Below are 11612 nucleotides of genomic sequence, written 5' to 3'. Positions count from 1 at the left end.
GTCTATTTTTCAAATAAATATCGTAATTCGGCTAGCGTGTCTCAACTCATGTAGTCGTAAATGCGGCAATAAAAAATCATTTAAAAATTAAAATAATTCTAATCGGCAGAACTATTGGGAAAACGTTAGGACACATTCAGAAAACTACACGAGAAATATTTTAGAACACCCCAGAATTTCAGAAATCGGCCAGCGTCTCATTGTTCTTCGAAAAACGTTTGTTCGGATACATTCAGAACTATACGAGAATTATTTTAGAACTCAGAATGTAGAATATAGAGTCTAGGGCTCTGATTTATTCCGTTTTTCGAATAACGTTTAAACGCGAAACGTTTATCCATTGTACATGTTCTTCCAGAAGAACGTTACTTGTAAAAAACGTCTACACGTTTTAAACGTTTAGTAAACGTTTACTAACACGTTTAACGTTTATCTTAACATTTAAATGTATATTAGGTCTGGTAAACGTTTAAACGTTTATCAGAGAGAGACCCTAGATTTAAAACATGTGTATTCGGAAAAACGTTTCTAATAAACGGATATGTTAATTAAACGTTTAATAGCGAGCTCAAATATAGACCAGCGTCCCCGTAAAGATTTTTTAGGGGATAAAAATTATTTGTTTCGTTGTATTTCGTTTGTAGTTGAATAATTTAAAAGTTGCCATGTATTTGTAATAAACAAATTACGTATCTTTGTCAATTTTAAAGATATCTCGAATCCGCTTGCGCCATGTGTTTTAGAATCGTTTGTAGTTGTTTGTAGTAACACAAATTCGTTTGTAGTGGAATAATTTAAAAGTTACAATGTATTTGTAATAAACAAATAACGTATCTCTGTCAATTTTAAAGATATCTCGAATCCGTTTGCGCCATGTTTTTTAGAATCGTTTGTAGTTGTTTGTAGTAACAATAATTTCGTTTGTAGTTTATCCATTTTGCAAAAACAAAAATTTTTTAAAATCACTCTTCCCCCAAATTTAGATATTTGAAATTCGTTCGCGCCATGTGTTTTACAATCGTTTGTAGTTGTTGTAGTAACAATAATTTCGTTTGTAGTTTTATCCATTTCGAAATAACGAAAAATTTTAAAAATCACTCTTACTCAAAATTGAGATATTTGAAATTCGCTCGCGCCATGTGTTTTAGAATCGTTTGTAGTTGTTTGTAGTAACAACAATATCGTTTGTAGTTGAATAATTTAAAAGTTGCCATGTATTTGTAATAAACAAATTACGTATCTTTGTCAATTTTAAAGATATCTCGAATCCGCTTGCGCCATGTGTTTTAGAATCGTTTGTAGTTGTCTGACAAGCGGATTCGAGATATCTTTAAAATTGACAAAGATACGTAATTTGTTTATTACAAATACATTGCAACTTTTAAATTATTCAACTACAAACGATATTGTTGTTACTACAAACAACTACAAACGATTCTAAAACACATGGCGCGAGCGAATTTCAAATATCTCAATTTTGAGTAAGAGTGATTTTTAAAATTTTTCGTTATTTCGAAATGGATAAAACTACAAACGAAATTATTGTTACTACAAACAACTACAAACGATTGTAAAACACATGGCGCGAACGAATTTCAATATCTAAATTTTGGGGAAGAGTGATTTTTAAAATTTTTGTTTTGCAAAATGGATAAAACTACAAACGAAATTATTGTTACTACAAACAACTACAAACGATTCTAAAAAACATGGCGCAAGCGAATTTCAAATATCTAAATTTTGGGGAAGTGATTTTTAAAAAATTTTTGTTTTGCAAAATGGATAAAACTACAAACGAAATTATTGTTACTACAAACAACTACAAACGATTCTAAAAAACATGGCGCAAACGGATTCGAGATATCTTTAAAATTGACAAAGATACGTAATTTGTTTATTACAAATACATGGCACTTTTAAATTATTCAACTACAAACGATATTGTTGTTACTACAAACAACTACAAACGATTCTAAAACACATGGCGCGAGCGAATTTCAATATCTCAATTTTGAGTAAGTGATTTTTAAAATTTTTCGTTATTTCGAAATGGATAAAACTACAAACGAAATTATTGTTACTACAAACAACTACAAACGATTGTAAAACACATGGCGCGAACGAATTTCAAATATCTAAATTTTGGGGAAGAGTGATTTTTAAAAAATTTTTGTTTTTGCAAATGGATAAAACTACAAACGAAATTAGCGTTAGTGTCAAAGCTACAAACGACGCTGAATTCGAGCGTCAAATCTGGTCACGTGATAGATTCAGAGGGACGCGGAATATAACCTAACCACTGGATTGACTGAAATAACCACTGGATTGACTGAAATGAGCGTCGAGCGTCAAAGCTAAACACAGTTTAGCTTTTTTCACTCGACGCGGAAATTAAGAAATCTATCAGGGTGCCATTACATGGAGCGCGGAAACGCGGAAACGCGGAAGCGCGGAAGACAAAATTTACTAGATTTCCGTCGATCCGTTCCGTTCATTTGATTGCCTAAGGCTGGGGTCCCATGGAGCGGATTACGCGGAAGCGGAACGAGCGTATCACCAATCACGGGACCGTTTCGACGGAATCTTTGAAAGGGTTCTATCAGAATGATGCCGTGATTGGTGATACGCTCGTTCCGCTTCCGCGTAATCCGCTCCATGGGACCCCAGCCTTATATTACATGGAGCACAATTTGCGCGGAAAAGCGGAATAGGGAATTATAAAATAAGAATGTTTAGCGGTATTTATTGATTAAAATGCTTGTATTCAATAAATAAACTGAAAAGATAAGCATACTAATACAAATTGCAATGAATTAAGTCAACACACATTTAATAAAGGAATATAAATGTCTAGTTATCACCATATTGTTCCGCTTTTCCGCGCAAATTGTGCTCCATGTAATATAAGGAGAAATAAACTTGCGGAACGAGCGCGTCAAATGTTCGTTCTTTTTCTCTGTACTGTTGCACTCAGATACCTCAGATAGGTTATGTATTTTTATAATATATTCTATCCCGCTTAGAATATTGTGGACAGTTCTCCGTGAAATTGGAAAAGTGATTTAATTGTTATAAACTATTCGGTAGAACAAGCGCTAATGCATAAGTGCCCTATAGCCGTGAAGCTCCGCTGTTCCGCTCAAATGGGATAGAAAGAAGCGACGGAAACGCGGAATCTAGTTACTTTCTTTCCGCGTTTCCGCGCTCCATGTAATGGCACCCTCACGTGACCAGATTTGACGCTCGAATCCAGCGTCGAGCGTCAAATCTGGTCACGTGATAGATTCAGAGGGACGCGAAATATAACCTATAACCACTGGATTGGCTGAAATGAGAGTCGAGTGTCAAAGCTAAACACAGTTTAGCTTTTTGGCGCTGTTTGACGCTCGAATCCAGCGTCGAGCGTCATCGTGAAATCGCACCTTAACTGCTTGAATCAAGACGCTTGGTTATTCCGCACGATTGACCAGTCATCATATTTAAAACTGGCGCACTTTTGCATGCGCGTGCGGCCACTGAGCATGCGCATGTGGCCGCAGGAGTCAGGACATGTTCAGTGTTGCGATATCTTGTCGGTATGACAGGAATCATAACCTGATTTCTGTCAACTTTAACGTTTAAGGTGATGCTGGATCCGTCTGTTTTACCGGCATTTTTTGTCGGCACGTAGCGTCGTATTAATTTGACAGAATTAAAAATCCTTCTCCAGAATTGCAGTACATACTTTAATGATTCAGGGGAACTCCGATTTTATATAGAAAACGAGAAAAAATTACGAAAGTACAGATTTCCTTATCCTACTTTTATCCCAATATGGCGTCTCGAGTTGCGGCGAGCTGTCAGCTCCCCAGGTAGCAATTAATGTCTAAAAGACATCATAAGGACATCTTTAAGATTTCTGGCATCTTAAAGACATCTTTATGATGTCTTTTAGACATTAATGCTACCTGGGTCGTCACAAGATGTATTTCATATAAGAGATATACCATTGGTACGAACGCGAAAACAAGTTCCCCTGAATTGCACAACAATAAAAACATCGATAAACCCCCCAAATCAAGATTTGGAAGCGTAATATAAAAGTATGATGTCGATGTGTATCGTGCGTATGTATGCGTGCAATGTAGCGTGCTATCCTTGTCTATATCTTTTGTCTATACAAGGACAGATGTAGTCGATAACATAGAAAATGGTAATTTTGTCGGTTATACAGACGGCTCCAGCATCACCTTAATATCTCGTGTCGCGAGGCAGGGCGACACTTTTTTCTGCCAGATTCTTTCGTTTCGTGCAAAAACGCGTCGATTGAGCATAATTTCATCGATATTTGAGGTGAGGCCTAAACTAAATAATTACCAAATAAAATATAAGATATAAGATATAAATATAAGAGTATTCCTATATTTCCGTATCTGATATTTAGTATTTATTACAAAAATATTCTTATATTTATATATATCCTAATGTTTAATATTTATTCCTATTATTTTCTCTATTGTGCGCCGGGCCTAATTGACCAATTCATAACCTAACCTTCGGATTGGTTGATCCAGTGGAAAACTTCAAGCACCGGTCGCTATGAGTGTGAGTGACTATAGTCAAAGCATTCCGATATTCACTGTCAGTACTAAAAATTTATATTATTCTATTGTATATTTTACGTCACGTATACTATAGATTTTCAGTACTGACAGTTGCTGACATATCGGAATGCAGCCAAAGACAAACATGGGTCAAAAAACGGAGCGTTCCTCCGTTGCTCCGTATTCCGCGATCTATTGTTACCGTGTAATTAGGAATGTTCAGTGTAAAACTCGGGGCAGATGGCGCCATGGCGTTCTGTCCTGTCATGGCGGCGTCACTAACACTAACTCAATATACATGTGTGTGTTGGTGTATCTGTGAGCACATCCGTGAGATATAAGGTCTGTTTTCTGTTGCTGCACTGCTGAACTAGTGCACTCTAGTACACTAGTTCTGTACTAGTTCAGCAGTGCAGCAACAGAAAACAGACCTTATATCTCACGGATGTGCTCACAGATACACCAACACACACATGTATATTGAGTTAGTGTTAGTGACGCCGCCATGACAGGACAGAACGCCATGGCGCCATCTGCCCCGAGTTTTACACTGAACATTCCTAATTCATGCCTTTCTCGGCGCATAAAGTGGCGCAAACTTCAGAGGATACGACAGGGCACGAGCACGGGATGGGTCGGTGAAGTCCCGATCAACGTTTTCCTCAACGTTTTTTTCTCGTCGATATTGTGACGTGGCGTCAAATGAATACCACCTACCACCCTTTGTCATTCCGTTGTTTCATCGCGGGTATCCGTGTTCTTCCATCGTTCTCTCGGTCGTCGTCGATTTTTTTCAAGTATTTCTAAAGTGAGACTAACCGAATCCGCGATATTCTTGACAGCGCACGTATTGGCCGACAAAATTCAAACTCACCGAGAAAACCGAGAATTCCCAAAGTGATGAGCCGCCGTCAAGACGCCGATATGGATTTGTTGTTTTTCTCTTCCATAGACGAGGCCACGAAGATGTGGCTCGATACCCTGCATCGAATGTGGGCGCTGTGTAAGCATTTGATTCAATTTTTTCCCCCCGTACGTTTTCGTCATCGCGATCGCCTAGCATTAAACGTGCATATTCGTATAAATCGCAGGGAAAAAATGCGACGGTGTCAGTAAGACATTGACGGATTACTTCGAGACGGCACCAAATCCGTATCTCAGCACGTTGAGAATTCTTGTCAACGTATCCGATTTTGATCACATGACGAACAGCAAGTCACTTGCGTTTGCAGGTTTATCTTTTAACTATTTTATAGCTTTTCCAATACGTAATTTATATACTTGCAGTATATAATTTATATAACCTTGAAATATATAATATATGTATAACAATTATAATTTTTGTAATTTATTGATTTACATAACAGAAGAAAAATTATGTAATTATTTATGTTAAGGGGTGTACCTCTTTAATAACTTTGACAAATATATTTAGAAAACACACATAAGTTAGTTAAAGTAAACCAAAATAAGTTGGCATTTTTATTTCTACAATACATGTCAAAGTTAAAGAGGCGTGTTCCTTAATATTGATAATTTACAAAAGTTATTTTCTGTAATAATTGCTGTAACAATGTTTTGAGAGGTTATATTGTATAAAAGAGATAGCGATATTTTCTTGAAGAGAAATTTAGACTTCTTGCTAACTTCGATTGCGTTACAGTGATAGAGGAGTTTGCAAATTGGATAGAAGAGAGAAAAGAAGGATACAAGGAATTTCTTGTTCCTGACTTGAAACTAGCAGCGTTTAAATTAGTGAGACAGAAACACATGAAACAGATGCTACTAATAAAGAAAATATCTGCCATATATGACTTTGTGGAGCATAAAGACATATTCTTACAAACAATAAAAGTAGGTTGCCAGAGATATAATAAATCTATTTTGTAGGTACTTATACACATATTTTTTTAGGATATGATACAAGAGAAAGAATATAAAGAAGCTGCACAATATGCAGCCATATTACAATTGCAAAGTCATTTTATAGATCCGAAAATATTGTTACTACCGCTTATACTACAGAATAAATTGCAAATAGTTGATGAATTTTTAACGGGCTGCCCGGAGGTTCAAAAAGCGTTGACAACTTATTTGGACAACTTAATAGCACCAGGGCAAAACGTGCAGATTATCTTGGAACAATTTATTTAGTAAGTGGCAATATGTTTATTTTTATTAAGCACCTAAATCAATTGTTAGAGCAATTTTTTTCACTAAACTGAATCCTTTCAGTACAAATGATATACCAGACGTTAAGATATCATTGACACAAGTTCGTCCGATAACAAAGCTTATTGCACGTCTAATAAAACAGTATAACTTATCGCCCGATGTATGTCCCCACTTAAACACAAAACGAAACGAAGGAGCGTTGCAATTCCTTATACATAAACGATATGTGGATGGTAGCTTAAGTAAATATCCATTTTTCTATATTATTATTTGGAAAGACCAGCGATTCTCTTACTTGGAAATGGAAATTACATTTTCTATTTAATTGCTTTTATTACGTACAGATATTGCCAGTTGGAGAGAGATGGTGAGAGAAGCAATAGGGAATGATGTTAAATTACAAACGGAGTTGCTCACCATGTTAGTTAACACTAATGATGAACAAGAAGGTTTATACTGGGCAAGAGAATATGAAATACCTAAAGATGAATGGCCATGGGCTATCGTGCATATAGAGGAACAAAGTGCACAAAGTAATGCTTTTATCTATATTTTTACATTTGCATCTTGAGGAATACCCATACTATTATAGTTTGCAGTGGTAAACGAGGGCGCTTCTACGAGTAGAGGAAAAACCCGGGAACCAAATGAAGATAATGTAAATTATCATATTTTAAAATTACCAAGAGAAAATGTGAAGTTAGTAGACGATGGACGGTTATTTGAAGAGTTCCTCGATAATGGATTAAGAGATGTTAATATGGTTGGAATTGACTTGGAGTGGAAACCTAGCTTTGGTAATCACACAATCGAAAGTTGAATATAAAGAAGCTATATAAAACAACTTATAATATATAATATACTTTAAATGTAAAACGTTTATATTTCATCAGGAACTAAACAACCTGAGCTGGCACTTATGCAAGTAGCTACTGAAGATAACGTCTATATTTTGGACGTAACTACTATTGGCAATAAATTACCAGAACTCTGGAATGAGCTTGGTCTTATATTATTCGGAAATAAAGACATCGTCAAGATTGGTATGTGGTTTCAATTATCTAAAATAGTCGTCTGTATTATTTTAATTATGTGCAATATGTACATGTTGTATTTTACTTGGATATTTATCTTGGAAATAGACAATTATTCAGTCATTTTATGATATGAGAATAACACAAATGTTATGATATTGAGACTATTGCATATTATTATATGTATTATATACAGGATTTGGAGTAGCACAAGATATGACTGTAATACGTAATAGTTTACCAGCCTTGTCGTCCATTAAAACACATGGCCAAGGATATCTTGACCTGATGGTTTTATGGAGAAAATTAGTAGAGGAGTACAATTTTATTTTCCCATACAAAGGCGATCCAAATTTTACAAACAAAAGCTTGAGTAAACTTGTAGAATTGTGTTTCGGACAAAGACTTGATAAGTCTGATCAATTTTCGAATTGGGAGCTGAGACCTTTGCGAGAAAGTCAAATAATATATGCTGGTTAGTAATCGCTTTTCTGTGTGTTTAATACAATATTATTTAATATAATTTTTTCCCATTGCTATACGTATATGTGTATCTGTTATATATGGCAGCACTAGATGCGTATTGTTTGTTGGAGATATACAATGTATTAGCAGATTATTCAGCAGATATGGACATACCATTTGAAGATATTTGTGCTGAAATACAGTATATTCCGCACGCACATACAAAGACGAATGTAAATAAGTTTCCACAGAAGGTATAAATTGCAACAAATTGATACGTAAAAGTATAATATAACAATACTTTAGTAAAGAAGTGGCAATTTTTTTCTATTTAATGACGAGTGGAAAAATATTCTGTATAATCTCTGATGAAAATATTATCTTTATTTGTTATGAGAAAAACGTTATTTTTATAGTTAAGTATTACATATACAGGGTGTCACTTAATTCGCGCCCACTATTTATACAGCGATATTACTTATCAAAAATTGAATCAAAAAATCCTGAGCCATTTTTAGTTCTTCTTTTGTTGTATTACCCTTTAAAATTACAGAATAATTGACTAATTTAAATTTATGTAGTATGTTTTTTTATCTTTTTTATATTAAAAATAAATGATTTTTTTTTTATAAAACATGTTATATTGATTTAATTATATTCCTTATGAACACTACTCACTACTAAGTTCATTACTAACCGTTTTACAGAAATATCCAACAATGCCTAATAAAGATAATGAGAATTATCGCATGAACGCAGGAGCTTCGCCCAAGTATGGAACAACACATAGACCTATGGCCAAACATGGGTATCACAATAAACAGAATGATCAGGGTAGATCTGTACACCGTGATCTAGCTAATGACAGTCGACATAATAACCAGAGAAGATATGATAACCATGATAATCATGATAGAAGTGCGCATAATGGAGTATTCCGAGTAGTTAATGATGGAAGACACAATGACCAAAGAAGATATGATGAGAATCATGATAATTATAATCGTGACAGAACTGCGCATAGTGGAGTAATCCGAGTAGTTAACGATGGAAGACACGATGACCAAAGAAAATATAATCACGATAATTATAATCAGAATAGATATGCGAATGCCAAAATGAATCAAACAGCCAATGATGGAAGATACGACAACCAGAGGAGATACGATAATTATGAGAATTATAATAGACATGATACCCAGAGTAATCGCGGTAATCAAAGTAGACGCGACAATTATAATAGATATGATAAACAGAGTAAATGGGAGGATATTCAGGGTAGACGAAATATTCAAACTAGACAGAATAATGCGAGTAGACCTGAACCCGTACAACGACGGAATTTGGATCCAATTCCTGCGCATACATGGCGCGTTGTGTGCGACTCAATGTTGGGTGGTTTAAGCAGCAAGTTACGCATGTGTGGCATAGATTGCATACACGTATTATTTGATCAAGGAGGAGACGATTCTGCTAGACTGGCGATGCGCGAGAACAGGATACTATTAACGCGTAACAAAAGTTACGAAAGAGTAAGATCCGTTTTACAACGTATCAACGGTCAATATAGATCTTATTTTAATAATCTCTGTCACGTTAGTTTAAGCAGTATCTACCGCTGGAGAATTGCTATAGGATAATTGCCGACACACCCGACAACCAACTACGTGAGGTTTTACATCACTTTGGTGTTGTAATAACGCAGAATGATATTTTCAGCCGATGCCAAATATGTAATTGCGATGAATTCGTGAAAGTTCCGAAGAAGCTAATGGACGATCTTATGCAAAGGTGAATTGAATTAATTTATATTTTTATCTAGATACGTATGTGCATACATATGTCTTCCCTCTTTTTTTTTCAATTTCATGTAATAAAAACAATTTTTATTTGATCCAGCTTTGTGAAAATTATAAGGAAAAACAATTATCGAGTATTGCCTAATCGAGTGGACAAGACATTAGAAGCCGATATTGACTCCGATTCGAACGATGATTTCGAAATTGTTCGGAATCCAAATAATTATTTTACAAACAGCGAACATCGTACATGGCGTTTGTCCATGGATACTCTTGACGTTGACGCGTGTACAACCAGATATCACATGCGGATACAAATCGATAAAGTCCCACTGAACGTATTGAAGAATGTACAGACCTTTTATATCTGCGAGCATTGTGGGAAGATTTATTGGGACGGCTCGCACTTGGAGCGAGCACTTAATGGCGTTATCAAAGATTTAATTGTTAAACAATAAGTATTAATATTGAATGTGATAAAAGGTGTGTGCTTGAGGGACTGGCAAAGCACAAACAAAATCAAAATTGTCCTTAGTTTGAAATTTCGAGTGCATGCTAATTGTTCCTACAAATTATGATGCCAATGATAAATATGCAATATTGTCACGCTTATTCAAGACATCTGGCCATAATAATACTTGTGACATAGACGTAGTCGTGTCGTTACCGTTCTTCCTTACATTTTTAAAGTATAATATTATATTCTGTTTTGCTTAGCTTAGCTGTGTATGCCATATAATGATGTCATAAACTAATATAACCTGAATTTTATTCTGACAAAATTGGTCATATCGATTACTCCGTATTATGATTATGATGCCATAGAGCTTTTTTTAAATAATTACTTTAATGATTACTGCTAATAGTTACTGTTTTAGTATAAGTTGTTAAATAATCTAAGTAGTTTTTCAGTATTTAGATTTCTAATCCTCCTGTTTAATCTTTAAATAAGATGATGATTTCCGAGATATAGATTATTTAATAAGATTAATAAGAACCACGTACAAATATCCTAAGATGCAACTTCTGTTACACGACTACATATTTGACATATATTTCTTATATAAGAGCGAATCGAATGCAAGTACTTTATAAAAGTATCTACTCCGCTGCATATTCATATTCTAATTGTTTCGCTCAAATTTATAACAAAGAACAAAAATGCCCATTAGAGTACAAGACATTTGATTTTCCATAAAATATATCTTAGTTATTTATACATATTATATGCATACATATATTTAAAGAGAAAAATACGTGTATCTATTTTTTATTAAAAAAAAGTAATGAAAAAGAAATGCTAATAACCACACGAGGCATTTTTAGATTTAACAGTTTTTTAAATCTACATTTCCTATATTTTCCACTATCTATGTTGTAGCAAAATTTATTTCTACATAAATATTGAAATAAAAATATGATTCTTCCATTTCTGTGGTTTTATTTAATTACCGCAATTTGAATTTGGTAAACATAGTATTGAGACGATAATATGTTATAAATAAAATAAAAATATGTACATATGTATAACAGGAAAGAAAGTATTTTATAAATCT

At 34.5% G+C, this 11612-nt stretch overlaps 1 protein-coding gene across 1 annotated transcript; it reads left to right on the top strand.

Annotated features, from left to right (window-relative positions):
- Window positions 1-5103: 5103 nt before the first annotated feature.
- On the top strand, window positions 5104-11485 carry Nbr (exonuclease mut-7 homolog). The gene is made up of 13 exons (XM_071719008.1): window positions 5104-5586; window positions 5675-5815; window positions 6247-6437; window positions 6498-6736; window positions 6819-7000; window positions 7103-7291; window positions 7358-7555; window positions 7652-7801; window positions 7989-8267; window positions 8363-8511; window positions 8965-9789; window positions 9858-10048; window positions 10157-11485. Exons 1-13 carry the CDS (start codon window positions 5484-5486, stop codon window positions 10512-10514), a joined length of 3195 nt encoding a protein of 1064 aa, XP_071575109.1. The 5' UTR covers window positions 5104-5483; the 3' UTR covers window positions 10515-11485.
- The last annotated feature ends 127 nt before the right edge of the window (window positions 11486-11612 follow it).

Source organism: Temnothorax nylanderi, unplaced genomic scaffold (assembly GCF_030848795.1).
Source record: "Temnothorax nylanderi isolate EJ_2023f unplaced genomic scaffold, tnyl_v1.0 TNYL_tig0275_pilon, whole genome shotgun sequence".
Classification (NCBI taxonomy): Eukaryota; Metazoa; Arthropoda; class Insecta; order Hymenoptera; family Formicidae; genus Temnothorax; species Temnothorax nylanderi.
The sequence above is the reverse complement of the archived record's forward strand: the minus strand, read 5'-3'. Positions and strand labels throughout refer to the sequence as shown.